The 14,579-nt window shown below is 47.0% G+C and overlaps 1 protein-coding gene across 1 annotated transcript in view; it reads right to left on the bottom strand.

Annotated features, from left to right (window-relative positions):
* Nucleotides 1–13,356, bottom strand: part of KATNAL2 (katanin catalytic subunit A1 like 2) — a 58,240-nt gene extending 44,884 nt beyond the window's left edge. Inside the window, exons 1-2 of the mRNA XM_061640297.1 lie at nucleotides 13,261–13,356; nucleotides 13,017–13,149 (exon numbers count right to left, since the gene is read on the bottom strand). Of these exons, the coding sequence (XP_061496281.1) occupies nucleotides 13,017–13,149; nucleotides 13,261–13,356 (229 nt within the window). The remainder of the gene's footprint in view (nucleotides 1–13,016; nucleotides 13,150–13,260) is intronic.
* Between the last annotated feature and the right edge of the window lie 1,223 nt (nucleotides 13,357–14,579).

The following is a 14,579-nucleotide window of genomic DNA, read 5'->3' as shown; positions in this document are numbered from 1 at the left end:
TCCTCTCTCTCTCTCTCTCGGTCTCTCTCTCTCTCTCTCTCTCTCGGTCTCTCTCTCTCTCTCTCTCTCGGTCTCTCTCTCTCTCTCTCTCTCAGTCTCTCTCTCGTCTCTCTCGTCTCTCTCTCTCTCTCTCGGTCTCTCTCTCTCTCTCTCTCTCTCGGTCTCTCTCTCGGTCTCTCTCTCTCTCGGTCTCTCTCTCGTCTCTCTCTCTCTCGGTCTCTCATCTCTCTCTCTCTCTCGGTCTCTCTCTCTCTCGGTCTCTCTCTCTCTCTCTCTCGGTCTCTCTCTCTCTCCTCTCTCGTCTCTCTCTCTCTCTCTCTCTCGTCTCTCTCTCTCTCTCTCTCTCGGTCTCTCTCTCTCTCTCTCTCGGTCTCTCTCTCTCTCGGTCTCTCGGTCTCCTCTCTCTCGTCTCTCTCTCTCTCTCGTCTCTCTCGTCTCTCTCCGGTCTCTCCTCTCTCTCGGTCTCTCTCGGTCTCTCTCTCTCTCTCGTCTCTCTCGGTCTCTCCTCTCGGTCTCTCGGTCTCTCTCTCGTCTCTCTCTCTCGGTCTCTCTCTCTCTCTCGTCTCTCGGTCTCTCTCTCTCTCTCTCTCTCGGTCTCTCTCTCTCTCTCTCTCTCGGTCTCTCTCTCTCTCTTCTCTCGGTCTCTCTCTCTCTCTCTCTCTCGGTCTCTCTCTCTCTCTCTCTCTCGGTCTCTCTCTCTCTCTCTCTCTCGGTCTCTCTCTCTCTCTCTCTCTCGGTCTCTCTCTCTCGTCTTCTCTCTCGGTCTCTCTCTCTCTCTCCTCGGTCTCTCTCTCTCTCTCTCTCTCGGTCTCTCTCTCTCTCTCTCTCTCGGTCTCTCCTCTCTCTCGGTCCTCTCTCTCTCTGGCCCTCTCTCGGTCTCTCTCTCCCTCTCTCGGTCTCTCTCTCTCTCTCTCTCGGTCTCTCCCTCTCTCCTCTCTCGGTCTCTCCCTCTCTCCGTCTCTCGTCTCTCCCTCTCTCCTCTCTCGGTCTCTCCTCTCTCCTCTCTCTCGGTCTCTCCTCTCTCCCTCTCTCGGTCTCTCCCTCTCTCTCCCTCTCTCGGTCTCTCCCTCTCTCCCTCTCTCGGTCTCTCCCTCTCTCCTCTCTCGGTCTCTCTCTCGTCTCTCTCTCTCTCTCGGTCTCTCCCTCTCTCCCTCTCTCGGTCTCTCCTCTCTCCCTCTCTCGGTCTCGTCCCGCTCTCCTCTCTCGTCTCTCTCTCGGTCTCTCTCTCGGTCTCTCTCGTCTCGGTCTCTCTCTCTCGGTCTCTCTCGGTCTCTCGGTCTCTCTCTCGGTCTCTCTCTCGGTCTCTCGGTCTCTCTCTCGGTCTCTCGTCTCTCGGTCTCTCTCTCGTCTCTCGGTCTCTCTCTCGGTCTCTCGTCTCTCGGTCTCTCTCTCGGTCTCTCGGTCTCTCTCTCGGTCTCTCGGTCTCTCGGTCTCTCGGTCTCTCTCTCTCGGTCTCCTCTCTCTCTCTCTCTCGGTCTCTCTCTCTCGGTCTCTCTCTCTCGGTCTCTCTCTCTCGGTCTCTCTCTCTCGGTCTCTCTCTCTCGGTCTCTCGTCTCTCTCTCTCGGTCCTCTCCTCTCTCTCTCTCTCTCGGTCTCTCCTCTCTCGTCTCTCTCTCGGTCTCTCCCTCTCGTCTCTCTCGGTCTCTCTCCCTCTCTCTCTCTCGGGTCTCTCTCTCTCGTCTCTCTCTCTCGGTCTCTCTCTCGGTCTCTCTCTCTCGGTCTCTCTCTCGGTCTCTCTCTCGGTCCTCTCGGTCTCTCTCTCTCGGTCTCTCGGTCTCTCGGTCTCTCGGTCTCTCTCTCTCTCTCATCGGTCTCTCTCTCTCGGTCTCTCTCTCGGTCTCTCTCTCGGTCTCCTCGGTCTCTCGTCTCGGTCTCTCTCTCGGTCTCTCGGTCTCTCTCTCGGTCTCTCGGTCTCTCTCTCGGTCTCTCGGTCTCTCTCTCGGTCTCTCGGTCTCTCGGTCTCTCTCTCGGTCTCTCGGTCTCTCGTCTCTCTCTCGGTCTCTCGGTCTCTCGGTCTCTCTCTCGGTCTCTCTCTCGGTCTCTCTCTCGGTCTCTCGGTCTCTCTCTCGGTCTCTCGGTCTCTCTCTCGGTCTCTCGGTCTCTCTCTCGGTCTCTCGGTCTCTCGGTCTCTCGGTCTCTCGTCTCTCGGTCTCTCTCTCTCGGTCTCTCTCTCTCTCTCTCTCGGTCTCTCTCTCTCGGTCTCTCTCTCTCGGTCTCTCTCTCTCTCGGTCTCTCGGTCTCTCGGTCTCTCTCTCTGGTCTCTCTCTCGGTCTCTCTCTCGGTCTCTCTCTCGGTCTCTCTCTCGGTCTCTCTCTCGGTCTCTCTCTCGTCTCTCGGTCTCTCTCTCTCGGTCTCTCTCTCGGTCTCTCTCTCTCGGTCTCTCTCTCGGTCTCTCTCTCGGTCTCTCGTCTCTCTCTCGGTCTCTCTCGGTCTCTCGGTCTCTCTCTCGGTCTCTCGGTCTCTCGGTCTCTCTCTCGGTCTCTCGGTCTCTCTCTCGGTCTCTCGTCTCTCGGTCTCTCTCTCGGTCTCTCGGTCTCTCTCTCGTCTCTCGGTCTCTCTCTCTCGGTCTCTCTCTCTCGGTCTCTCTCTCTCTCTCGGTCTCTCTCTCTCGGTCTCTCTCTCTCGGTCTCTCTCTCTCGTCTCTCTCTCTCGGTCTCTCTCTCTCGGTCTCTCGTCTCTCGGTCTCTCTCTCGGTCTCTCTCGTCTCTCTCTCGGTCTCTCTCTCTCGTTCTCTCTCTCGGTCTCTCTCTCTCGGTCTCTCTCTCTCGGTCTCTCTCTCTCGGTCTCTCTCTCTCGGTCTCTCTCTCTCTCGGTCTCTCTCTCTCGGTCTCTCTCTCTCGGTCTCTCTCTCTCTCTCTCGGTCTCTCTCTCTCTCTCTCGGTCTCTCTCTCTCTCTCTCGGTCTCTCTCTCTCTCTCGGTCTCTCTCTCTCTCTCTCGGTCTCTCTCTCTCTCTCTCGGTCTCTCTCTCTCTCTCTCGGTCTCTCTCTCTCTCTCTCGGTCTCTCTCTCTCGGTCTCTCTCTCTCGGTCTCTCTCTCTCGGTCTCTCTCTCTCGGTCTCTCTCTCTCGGTCTCTCTCTCTCGGTCTCTCTCTCTCGGTCTCTCTCTCTCGGTCTCTCTCTCTCGGTCTCTCTCTCTCGGTCTCTCTCTCTCGGTCTCTCTCTCTCGGTCTCTCTCTCTCGGTCTCTCTCTCTCGGTCTCTCTCTCTCGGTCTCTCTCTCTCTCGGTCTCTCTCTCTCTCGGTCTCTCTCTCTCGGTCTCTCTCTCTCTCGGTCTCTCTCTCTCTCGGTCTCTCTCTCTCTCGGTCTCTCTCTCTCTCGGTCTCTCTCTCTCTCGGTCTCTCTCTCTCTCGGTCTCTCTCTCTCTCGGTCTCTCTCTCTCTCGGTCTCTCTCTCTCTCGGTCTCTCTCTCTCTCGGTCTCTCTCTCGGTCTCTCTCTCGGTCTCTCTCTCGGTCTCTCTCTCGGTCTCTCTCTCGTCTCTCTCTCGGTCTCTCTCTCGGTCTCTCTCTCGGTCTCTCTCTCGGTCTCTCTCTCGGTCTCTCTCTCTCGGTCTCTCTCTCTCGGTCTCTCTCTCTCTCGGTCTCTCTCTCTCTCGGTCTCTCTCTCTCTCGGTCTCTCTCTCTCTCGGTCTCTCTCTCTCTCGGTCTCTCTCTCTCTCGGTCTCTCTCTCTCTCGGTCTCTCTCTCTCTCGGTCTCTCTCTCTCTCGGTCTCTCTCTCTCTCGGTCTCTCTCTCTCTCGGTCTCTCTCTCTCTCGGTCTCTCTCTCTCTCGGTCTCTCTCTCTCTCGGTCTCTCTCTCTCTCGGTCTCTCTCTCTCTCGGTCTCTCTCTCTCTCGGTCTCTCTCTCTCTCGGTCTCTCTCTCTCTCGGTCTCTCTCTCTCTCGGTCTCTCTCTCTCTCGGTCTCTCTCTCTCTCTCGGTCTCTCTCTCTCTCGGTCTCTCGTCTCTCGGTCTCTCTCGGTCTCTCGGTCTCTCTCGGTCTCTCGGTCTCTCTCGGTCTCTCTCTCTCTCGGTCTCTCTCTCTCTCGGTCTCTCTCTCTCTCGTCTCTCTCTCTCTCGGTCTCTCTCTCTCTCGGTCTCTCTCTCTCTCGGTCTCTCTCTCTCTCGGTCTCTCTCTCTCTCGGTCTCTCTCTCTCTCGGTCTCTCTCTCTCTCGGTCTCTCGGTCTCTCGGTCTCTCGGTCTCTCGGTCTCTCTCTCTCTCGGTCTCTCGGTCTCTCTCTCTCTCTCTCTCTCTCTATATCTCTCTTGGTGTGTGTGTGTGTGTGTGTTTAAATCATGTCCTCCGAGCATTTGGTCATTCTGGCATAAAAACTGTGGGGTTACACTTATTTCACAACATTACAGTGTGGAATCCAGTACAAAACTTGAACTTGATGTCTCAAACTATCATTTTTAACCTTTAATGTTTCTAAACCTCATGACTATGGGCAGAAATTTGAGCCCTTTCAAGTAGCGACCACTGGATACTAAGAACGAGTGCCTTGGCATTTCCATTGGTCCTGGTATTAACACAATTCCTATGAATATTTACACAGTTCCTTCAGTGTTATCTGACACCTTGTCTTGGTTCTGATCTTCCTTCCCTCCCATCTGGACTCTTTTTCTTACTGCAAAGCCCTCCAGTCCTTGCCAAACATCCCCCACACTGCAAACACAAACACACTTCAGAATAAAATATCCATATTAGTGACACTCATGCCAGCTTGCGTAAAAAGCAAAGGTAGCCATGTTGGTCCATAAAAAAAAACAACCTCAAAAATCCACAATCGGCCAATACCTTTACAAGAAGCAACCAAAATGTACGAAAGGTTTCAACTTATCCAGATAAAGTCAAAGTGGCAGAGATAATGATAAAAAAAAATTAAGTACAAAAATTAGACTGGAACATTGCAGCCAAGAGGTCATGTTGTAGACTTGGTTCCAAGATGGGGACTGCAGACTGAATCGTCTCTACTAGGTGTTACAGATATCAGGTAGGGATGGCACAGAAGGCACATTCTTATTTTTTTTTGGCACCTATTGAAGACCTTCCTTTTTCAACAAGTCTTTTAAGTGGAGATCTTTATCTCAGTCTGTGCCTGATGTCAGATTTGCAATTGTTTTTACATAAGAAATTGGGCTGCATCCCATGCTGTGTGCGCGCAGTTCCATTTGTGCAAAGGGACTTCTCCTTCCTCTCTCCACACCCCTCAAAATCTGCTCTGGAGGGTCCTCCAACCCTCTGGAGCAGATTTTGAGGGTGCGCAGGGGGCAACAAGGGAGAGGGAAGGAAGGAAAAGTTCCACTGCACAAGCAGAAGTATGCTGCGCTAGCAGAACAGCAGAGCTAAATATTACCCAGAATTTTAAATTGTTTTTATATATGGAATTGTTTTTACGGTCAATGTTTTCATTGTGAAATTGCTTTGAGATATTTTATGGGGAGCACTTCATAAATGGAATCAAACACCTAGGATTCTGAGATAAAGGAGCATTCGCCGATTCCCATTTTAAAGAACATAGTCTGACTTGTAGCTTCTATCTTTTCAGCACATGATCTGCATGATTCCCATAAATTATTGACATAATCTTTAAGTAATTTTTTTTAAAAAGACCACAGTTAATGTAGGCCTACCAAGCTGTCAAACACAAACATTACCAGTGTTACCATAGAAGTGGTAGATCTTGTACATGTGTGAAAGAACAGAAGCACTTAATGAGCAAAACATTACTTAAAATTCAGTTTAGGTTTATAGTGATTTACGCTCGCTTCTTTAATTAGCATGTAGAATGCCACTATCTTTACATCCATTGGTATTTCAATAGATGTTTAAGTGTTTAAAGTTTAATAAGCTCCCATTCGTAGAACAAAAAAAATGGATGTAATTAAATTTTCAATTACTATAAAGGGTTTTTGGTCCATACAATTAATAAAAGCTTAAGGCACTTAAACAGGAGCTAGTTTTAAATGCTAAAAGTGCTTCCCTAATTAGCCTGAATACTTACAGAGCGCATTATTCATTTCTTAAAATGCACACAGTTTTCTTTGCAGATGCCAAAGATGAATTAGCATGCAATCAAAGTTTAATATTAAAATCAGATAATTCCTCAAGGTTCTTTCTTTCTCCTCTTAAAAGTTCCTGATGGTGCACCTTTTTAATGGAGAGGAAAGTGGAATTATCAGAATGCTTTGTTCTACATTTATCACGGCCCATGGACAATCTGGTGCTCCCCTCCAATGTTCAAAAAGGTATAGGAATCCAATCCAAAAGTAAGCAAAGAGTCTAATGTGTGTCAGCACACAGTAGGATGTTACTTAACCTAATCTTTAGATGAATAGGTCCTAAAGATTGGGAGACCTGTCTTTTATTCAAGGCAGGAAAACTTTTTTTTTCCATTTAAGGTCCACACTTCCACTTGTATATCTGCCACAGGCTGCATCCAAATGACACATTTCTTTCTCTTACACGCAGTACATTCTCTCTTGCTCTTGGTTTCCTCATGTGAATAAGCAGACTGGTGAAGCCACATAGCTACTGCATACACCTCACATGAAGGCTTGGAAAACGGGCACAAATTGACTGCATTACTGTGATTTTGCACACTACCCAGTCCATATGCATACTCAACAATGCATGTCAGATAATGTGAGCAGAGGGGTTTCATACATTTCCTAGTCAATATGCACAAGTCCCTCAAATGTGAACAATAGGTAGTTTGTCCATCTGATGTGGACATTACTTGTCTGACACTGTGCAGAAGTGGATGTTTTAATGGAGCACTGTGACTTGAAGTCTTGTGATCAGGAAAGCCAGCAGTTTCCATACTTTTTGAACTTCAAGGATCTCTTTCGACATTGATTCACCTGCTGAGAAACTCATACTAAACATTGCAAAAAGTTCTGAGGTATGTTCTAGATGCAAAGGTTGCCAACATTTTTGGGCCCATGGGCACATCTGCAAGCCAGAGAAATCATTGTGGACACCACCCACATACAACACAACTAAGCACACAACACAGCTACAATAAAATACTTCTTTAAAGCCTAACTTCCGTGGTGGGAGGGAACTCTGTGTGCACCAGGAAAGGCCCCAGACGCAACAGTCAGTTCATACAGAACTGATGCCATTGACCATGGGTGAAATGGTGAAATGGGCCTCACCATTTATTTGTGAAAACCAATCTAAGGGTTCTAATCCCAGTCCCTAGAACACCCCCAACCATCCTCTGCAGCTACACATTGCAGGGGACAATCAGTAGTGGAACAATGGGGGTAAGCTACCTTTCAGGTAAACTGGTTCATGAAGCTTGTGATGTTCCTGCTTATAGTGTAAATATGGTAAGTGCTGTTTATATAGAAGACATATGGTAAGTGGAGTGAAAGAGGAAGGGGGAGTACATGAGCAGTAGAATGCTGGATGATTGGCTGAGCGTTTGAATGGCTGGGAGTATAAATGGAAGAAGGACAGTTGAATCTGGGTGGATGTTGGGAGTGTGGAGAAAGAGGTGTTTGAGGGTGGATGTTGGGAGTGTGGAGAAAGAGGTGTTTGAGGATGGAGGTCAGGAGTGTGGAGAAAGAGGGAGTTGGAGTTCTGATTAATAATAAGTCAAGTACAAAACAGGAATAGATGGAACCATACGCTTGTGAAACATTCTAAAACTAATCTTGTTATTTCTGATATTTAATAAATACTTATTTGGTTTACCAAAGGCCTGATCCTTGGCTGGGGGATATACAGACCAGAAGGGAGGGCAAGGTAATTACCAAGGCTGAACAGAAACAGTATCTAATGGTGGCAGCGGTGAAGGGAGTAATAATAACAATTCAAGTATCCAGAGCAACCCAGAGTTGTATGCGTTATCTATAAAGATACAAGGGGGTTGGGAACAGCATAAGCACGCAGTCACAAAAGTAACCAGCTAGAGAGACACTCAGGCAAAGTCTCTGGGAGTATTGGTTATAGGACGTGACTGGTGGTGCTGCCTAGCAGGGGGATCTAGTGAGATCTGTGCTAGAGCGGTGTGAGAAACCATATAAAGGACGGTCCGGACTGGTGGTATCCCTGGTGGTGCCTAGTGAAAGGCAGTAGCCACAAGCAGGTGGGAACCTGACAGGGAGAACCAGGGAAGGACGTCACAAGGCTCTCCCTGATTCATCTCACTGATGAATTCCAGTGAACAAATGCAGCTGCTTAAAGCCAAGTTATTTTAGCCCAACTCCCAAATGGCAGCACCTCTGCAAAGTCTCGGGCAGGAATACTTTCCAGCCTTACCCCCAAGAACCCTATAACCTAGGCCCTTCTGCAGGCAAAGCATGTGCTCCACCACAGGTTCCCAGAACCAATCAATCAATCATTTATTACGGTCAATGACCAGCACTATAGAATGTAAAAACAGTAAAACAATAAAACATATCAGTATTATACAGAGGAGGAAACAAGGGCAACAGCCTGAAATAATATGGTACTAATGGTGTTAGATTAGGACATCAATGACCCACCCAAGATTAACTGTTATTGTTATTTGCCATCATCACTCTCCTGCAGGTAACAGCCGAAGCACAGAATCTTGCCACCTTGGCTGTCACCTGCTGGTTCCTGTCGGAGAGTAAATATTCTAAATAAAATGTGTCAGACTTTCCTGGGATGTTTTGGAAAATTGGGTTAATAATATCGAATTGGGAGTCTCAATAAAACGGACAATACAACAATACATGTACAGCCATTTCCACACTTCCCATATCACAGGGACAAAAGCGCTCCTGTACTGGCACCTTGCTAAATCTACCTTCTAAAAGTGCAGAAGGTAAGACATTAAGTCTAGCAAGCATGAAAGCTTTTCTGTGTTCGGGAGTTGACAAATTTCTCATATAATTTGTTGTCATAAACTTTGTCGTATAATCTCCATAGTCAGAATAGAGTGCAGTCAAGCTCAAATGGGTTTTTAAATCAATGTCCCTGATTCGCTGGGAGACAGCCTTTTTTGCTTGGACATAGCCTAATGCCATAATGGTGAGGATGGAAAATCCCAAGTACGACAATTTCATTGACAATTCTCTTTTCCATCTAGATTGAAAAGTATCTACCAGAGTCAAAGGAGCTAAACCCACTGGGAAGAACGTTAGTTTTAGCTAGACGTTTATCTTATATATCACTGCACGAGCCTCAACAGAGATTTGGCCCACCTCCAGCCGCAAAATTATATTAGGGACACACAGCAGAGTACCTAATATTGCTCTTATAAATTTAGTTTGCACAATCTCAAAAGGAGCAAAACTATCAAAAACACATAGCTGGGAACCGTACAGCATCTGGGCTATGATCTTAGCAACAAAAACCTGTAGGGCCGCGGGGATATATTAGCTACCTTTGGTGTAATAGAAGGATAGAAGTACCTTTGTACTTCTCTGGGCATTCGCAATGGTATTTTTTATTTGAACTTTCCATGAGCCTGTTGAATGAAAGGTTACACCTAAATATCTGTAAAAGGTAACCTGCTCAATTTGATGGTCATTAATCTGTCATCAATGCCTACTCCTCCTCCTATTAAAAATTAGGACCTTAGACTTGTCGTAGTTAATTGTCAGTCGTTCATCTTTGCAGTATGAGGCTAAAGCACATAAAAGGCGTCTCAGGCCGATTCTTGACAAGGATAGAAGTACCGCATCATCTGCGTAGAGAAGGATTGACACAGGTCTATTTGCCAACTTGGGAGGATGTGAATTTACCTTTGCTAGGGTTTCGATCAATGAATTGATATAAAAGTTAAACAACATGGGAGCAAAAATGCATCCCTGTTTCACTCCATTAAAAGTGGGAATGGGACCTGTTAAGTGACCAACACGGTCACATTTAACCCTCAAGCATGTGTTTTCATAAAGACTATGCGTTAATATAAGGAGCCTCCTATCAATGTTTGTAGCCTCAAATTTTTCCCAAAGTTTGTCTCTTGAAATCGAATCAAACGCAGATTTAAAGTCAATAAAAGCTGTGTGAAGCCCCTCCTTCGTTGATAGAGTATATTTTTTCATAAGATGTCGAAGAACAAGTCCTTGATCAATTGTGGAACGACCCGACTTAACACCAGCCTGCTCGTCACCAAGCATATTTTCCTGCTGTAGCCAGCTTAGTAGTTTCTTGTGCAAATGAGAAGCATATAGCTTGCTAATTATACTTAGCAAGCTAATCGGTCTGTAATTAGCAGGATCTGACCTTTTTCCTTTTTTGTATATTGGCATAATGATGGCAAGCCCCCAGTCCTCTGGAACACATGCTGTATGATCAATACATGTAAATAATGATGCTAGGATAGGGGCCCACCACTCTAAATTTAACGTAAGGAGTTCTGATGGAATATTATCACTCCCTGGTGCTTTACCAGCTTTCAATTTAGAAATAAGGCTTCTGACTTCATGGGAGGTGACCGGCGGCCACTCAGGGAAACTACTTATGTCTACCTTTAATGACTGGTGACAGCTTGGTCCTGTTGCATAGATGGTGCTAAAATACAATTCCCAGGAAGTCACTGGAATACAGCTGTCCATGTTAATTGTTGTTTTCTGGTAGCCCCTCGCGACCACACTCCAAAAAGTTGTGGCGGAATGCACTCTTGTCGCTTTAATTAAGCTTTGCCAAGCCTCCCTTGTGGCCTGCTTCTTTTTTACTTTAATTAAAGCCTTGTATCTCCTCTTTAACTGGAACCATTCAGGAGGTAGTGCTGACAGCTTTTGATCCCTGTATGATTGATATTTCTCAATTATGGATTTTTAAATATCAATGCATTCAAGACTGAACCAGTGTTTAGATTTGCTAATATTTAATCTTGTTGGCATTTTAGCTTTTAGACAATAATGTAAGGAGGAAATCAGTTCCTGAAACAAAATTATCACTGCTCTTGGAGAGTCTGCTGTTAACATCGCTTTGTGATGGTATAGGTTGTCTTCTGAGTACAGCCACTCTGTTAAAGTGTGCCCTATCATATTTGACCACTTTACACATGTGGTTTTTGACTCTGCCTCAGAGTTTAGGAACAGTTTGTAATCTACATGAATGTTTTGAGATCCGAGTTTCAAGGATAGAACCATGGGTAAATGCTCACTCTCCATATGCTTGCCCACCTTACAACAAGACACTAGGTTTAATAGATCTTATGAAATAATGAAATAATCAAACACAGTTTGGAAACCACTGTAGCAGGCAATGAAAAGGAAGCAGTTTATTCACTCAGCCTCCCTGAAAGAACATTTTCTTGGCTCTCAAAAGCCTAGCTTCCCATCCATGTCTGCACCTATGGCAGCTGTTAGTGCCTCATTGAAAATGGGAAGAGGGGATGACTCTTATGTGCCATAATACAGTTTTGTGGGTGCTGCTACAAGGCTATGGTTCCAATATGTATTTTAAAACTGTTGACTTGAGACCTTTGGGTGATGAGTGGGTAATAAATGTTAACAACAACATCATCAACAATAATAATGCCTGGCACCTCCAGACAGGACTGGGAGAGACTGTCTGAAATCCTGGACAGCCACTGCCAGTCAGTGTAGACAATACTGAGCTAGATGGACCAATTGTCTGATTCAATACAAGCTAGCTTCCTATGCTCCTAAAGACTGAAATCCAGGGCTGTGAATTGAATAAATGAATGAATGGTGCACTCCACAACTGAGCGACAGCCCCTTCTGATACAAAAGCTCAAACACTCTTCTGCTCTGCACTCGCTTCTTCTTCTCCCATTAACATTTTTATTCCAGATGTAAAGATTATCATTTTTAATAAACAGCTTAAACCATTCTTTATAAAACAATTATGCAGACTTGTTTATCGTCAAGATTAACGTCAATAACTTTGCTCTCTCCAGAGACCCAAGACCCAGCGATAGTGCCACTGCACATGCGCAGCACATCTCTTCCTCCTCCCCCCGTTCACTTGGCGCACGCGCAGAGGCCCCTGCTCACTGGGGTTACCATAGTAACAGGAAAAGCAACTAGGGTTCCCTTCCACACTCACCGCCTCTTTGGCCTGGTACGTAGTTTTCAACGTTTGGTAGGTTAGCTCCATCAATGCAGTGGGGTTAGCGAGATAAAAGCCTGCCTGCCCACCCTTCTTTCAAGGCTTCGCGCGGTACCACAGCACCCCAACGGCGGCTTTCACCGATACAGCTTACTAACCAATCAACGGTCCGGAACGTACAAGGCTTAACCAATAAGAGGACGTGAAGGCGAGATGGGGCGGGCTGAAAGACTGACCAATCAGAAATTGCTCAGCTGAAGGGCGGAGACTCTCTAGAAACTGGCCAATCACCGGCGGAGAGCCTAGCAGAAGGCTTTTTCCCTTCTCCAGCCTCGCTTTATTCGGCGTGTGCAGATAGACTCCGCCCCACTTTTTTGCTGACTCAGCGGAGGGGAGTTGCTTTCATCATGCAACGGGCGCGCCTTTTGTTTGATGCTGTCCAGCACGTGGGGGGATGTTTGCGGGGCGGAGAACTGATTCTGCGCTGTGGCTTTTCACTCTTTGAAGGCTAAGAACAAATACTGCTCCTTTCTTTTAAATAAATGCATACAATATTTGGAATTACAGCTCCCAGGATTCTTGAATCATTCCGATCCCGCAAGGAGTGACTTAGCGACACTTTGAACGCAACCCCTGAGCTTACAAGTTGTTCTGATAACCTGATGGAAAAACTTTAGGGAAGAATGATATATTGAGCAGTTCGCTAACACTTCATGGTCATTGTTTGGTGTACTCTTGTACTCATTGATTGTTTTCCTTTTGTGTTTTTGTACGCTGGGTGAAATTAAATAAAAATAAATATCAGGGAGGGGGAAATCCAAGTTGATGGCAATCACTACGCTTCTGGTGGTGAGTGTCACAGTTTGACTATGCCCTGTGTGAAAAAGTACTGCCTTTTGTCTGTCCTCAGTCATTCAGCTTCATTAGATGGCCCCAAGGTCTAGTATTATGGGACCAAAGTACTTTAAGGACCACCTGACTCCTTATGATCCATCAAGTGACGCCAGGATAATATACGTTTTCTGAAGGATACTGTGTTCCACGCCTCGGTCCTCTAATTCAGCAAATAGGCGCCTGAATTCAGTAAGATGCTCACTCATGGTGCACTCATCCGTGAAACGCATCTGGTACAGCTTCCTTGCCAGACACAGCTTGGATCCCGCTGTCTGTTGCACATGAAGAGCCTGCAACACGTCCCACATACGTCTGGCTGTGGGTTCATCACTCACGTGCAGCAGTTGAGAGTCGGATAGAGCCAAGGTAATAAAAGCCTGCACCTTCTCATCTCTGCGCTGCCAGGCCGCTGTTGGTGGTACCGGTGGGGTCCCTTCAATCACAGCAAATAAATCCTCTTTTATCAGGAAAGCCCGCATTCTCATCTTCCAGTACAATGATTAATAAAGTTTGGGCTTGGAAACTGTAATGTATGATGCTATGAATTGAACTGTATTACTGTATGTATTGTAGAACTGTATTGCTGAACTTGAAATGTTATAGTTGCAAATGTTATAGATGCAGTCTTGATGAAAAAGGTGGGAGCTGTTGACCCTTAGGCAATACTACCTCTGGTTGTTTTTCATCAAATCAGTTTGCCGATCACTTCCAGAATAAGATCTCATGTATCCGCCAGGACCTAGACTCTCAAGTTATAGCAGTAGATCCTAGTGAGATGTCCGGAGCACAGTCTTGTCCTGTTTTGTTGGATGAGCTTCAGTTGGTTCAACTTGAGGACGTGGACAAGGTGCTTGGACAGGTACGTGCAACCACTTCGGTACTGGATCCTTGCCCCTCCTGGCTGATAAAAACTAGTAGGAATGGAACAGGTAGCTGGGCCAAGGAAGTGATAAACGCCTCTTTACGAGAGGGAGTGGTCCCGGGCTGTCTGAAAGAGGCAGTGGTGAGACCACTCCTGAAAAAGCCTTCCTTGGACCCAGACAATTTTAACAGCTACAGGCCAGTGGCAAATGTTCCATTCCTGGGCAAGGTCTTGGAATGGGTGGTTGCTGGCCAGCTCCAGGCGCTATTGGATGAAACTGATTATCTAGATCCATTTCAATCGGGTTTTAGGCCTGGTTTTGGCACTGAGACAGCCTTGGTCGCCCTGTACGATGACCTATGTCGGGAAAGAGACAGAGGGAGTGTAACTCTGTTGATTCTCCTTGATCTCTCAGCGGCTTTTGATACCATCGACCATGGTATCCTTCTGGAGAGGCTCGCGGAGTTGGGAGTTGGAGGCACTGCTTGGCAGTGGTTCCGCTCCTACTTGGCGGGTCGTCTCCAGAAGGTAGTGCTTGGGGAACATTGCTCGACACCGTGGGCTCTCCAATATGGGGTCCCGCAGGGGTCAGTTTTGTCCCCCCTGCTTTTTAATATCTACATGAAGCTGTTGGGAGAGGTCATCAGGAGTTTTGGAGTGCGTTGTCATCAGTATGCTGATGACACGCAGCTCTACTTCTCCTTTTCATCTTCTTCAGGTGAGGCTGTCGATTTGCTGAACCGTTGCCTGGCCGCGACAATGGACTGGATGAGAGTTAACAAACTGAAGCTCAATCCAGACAAGACTGAGATGCTGTTGGTGGACGGGTTCTCTGATCGG

Source organism: Rhineura floridana, chromosome 1 (assembly GCF_030035675.1).
Source record: "Rhineura floridana isolate rRhiFlo1 chromosome 1, rRhiFlo1.hap2, whole genome shotgun sequence".
Classification (NCBI taxonomy): Eukaryota; Metazoa; Chordata; class Lepidosauria; order Squamata; family Rhineuridae; genus Rhineura; species Rhineura floridana.
This window is presented reverse-complemented; position numbering and strand designations above follow the sequence as displayed.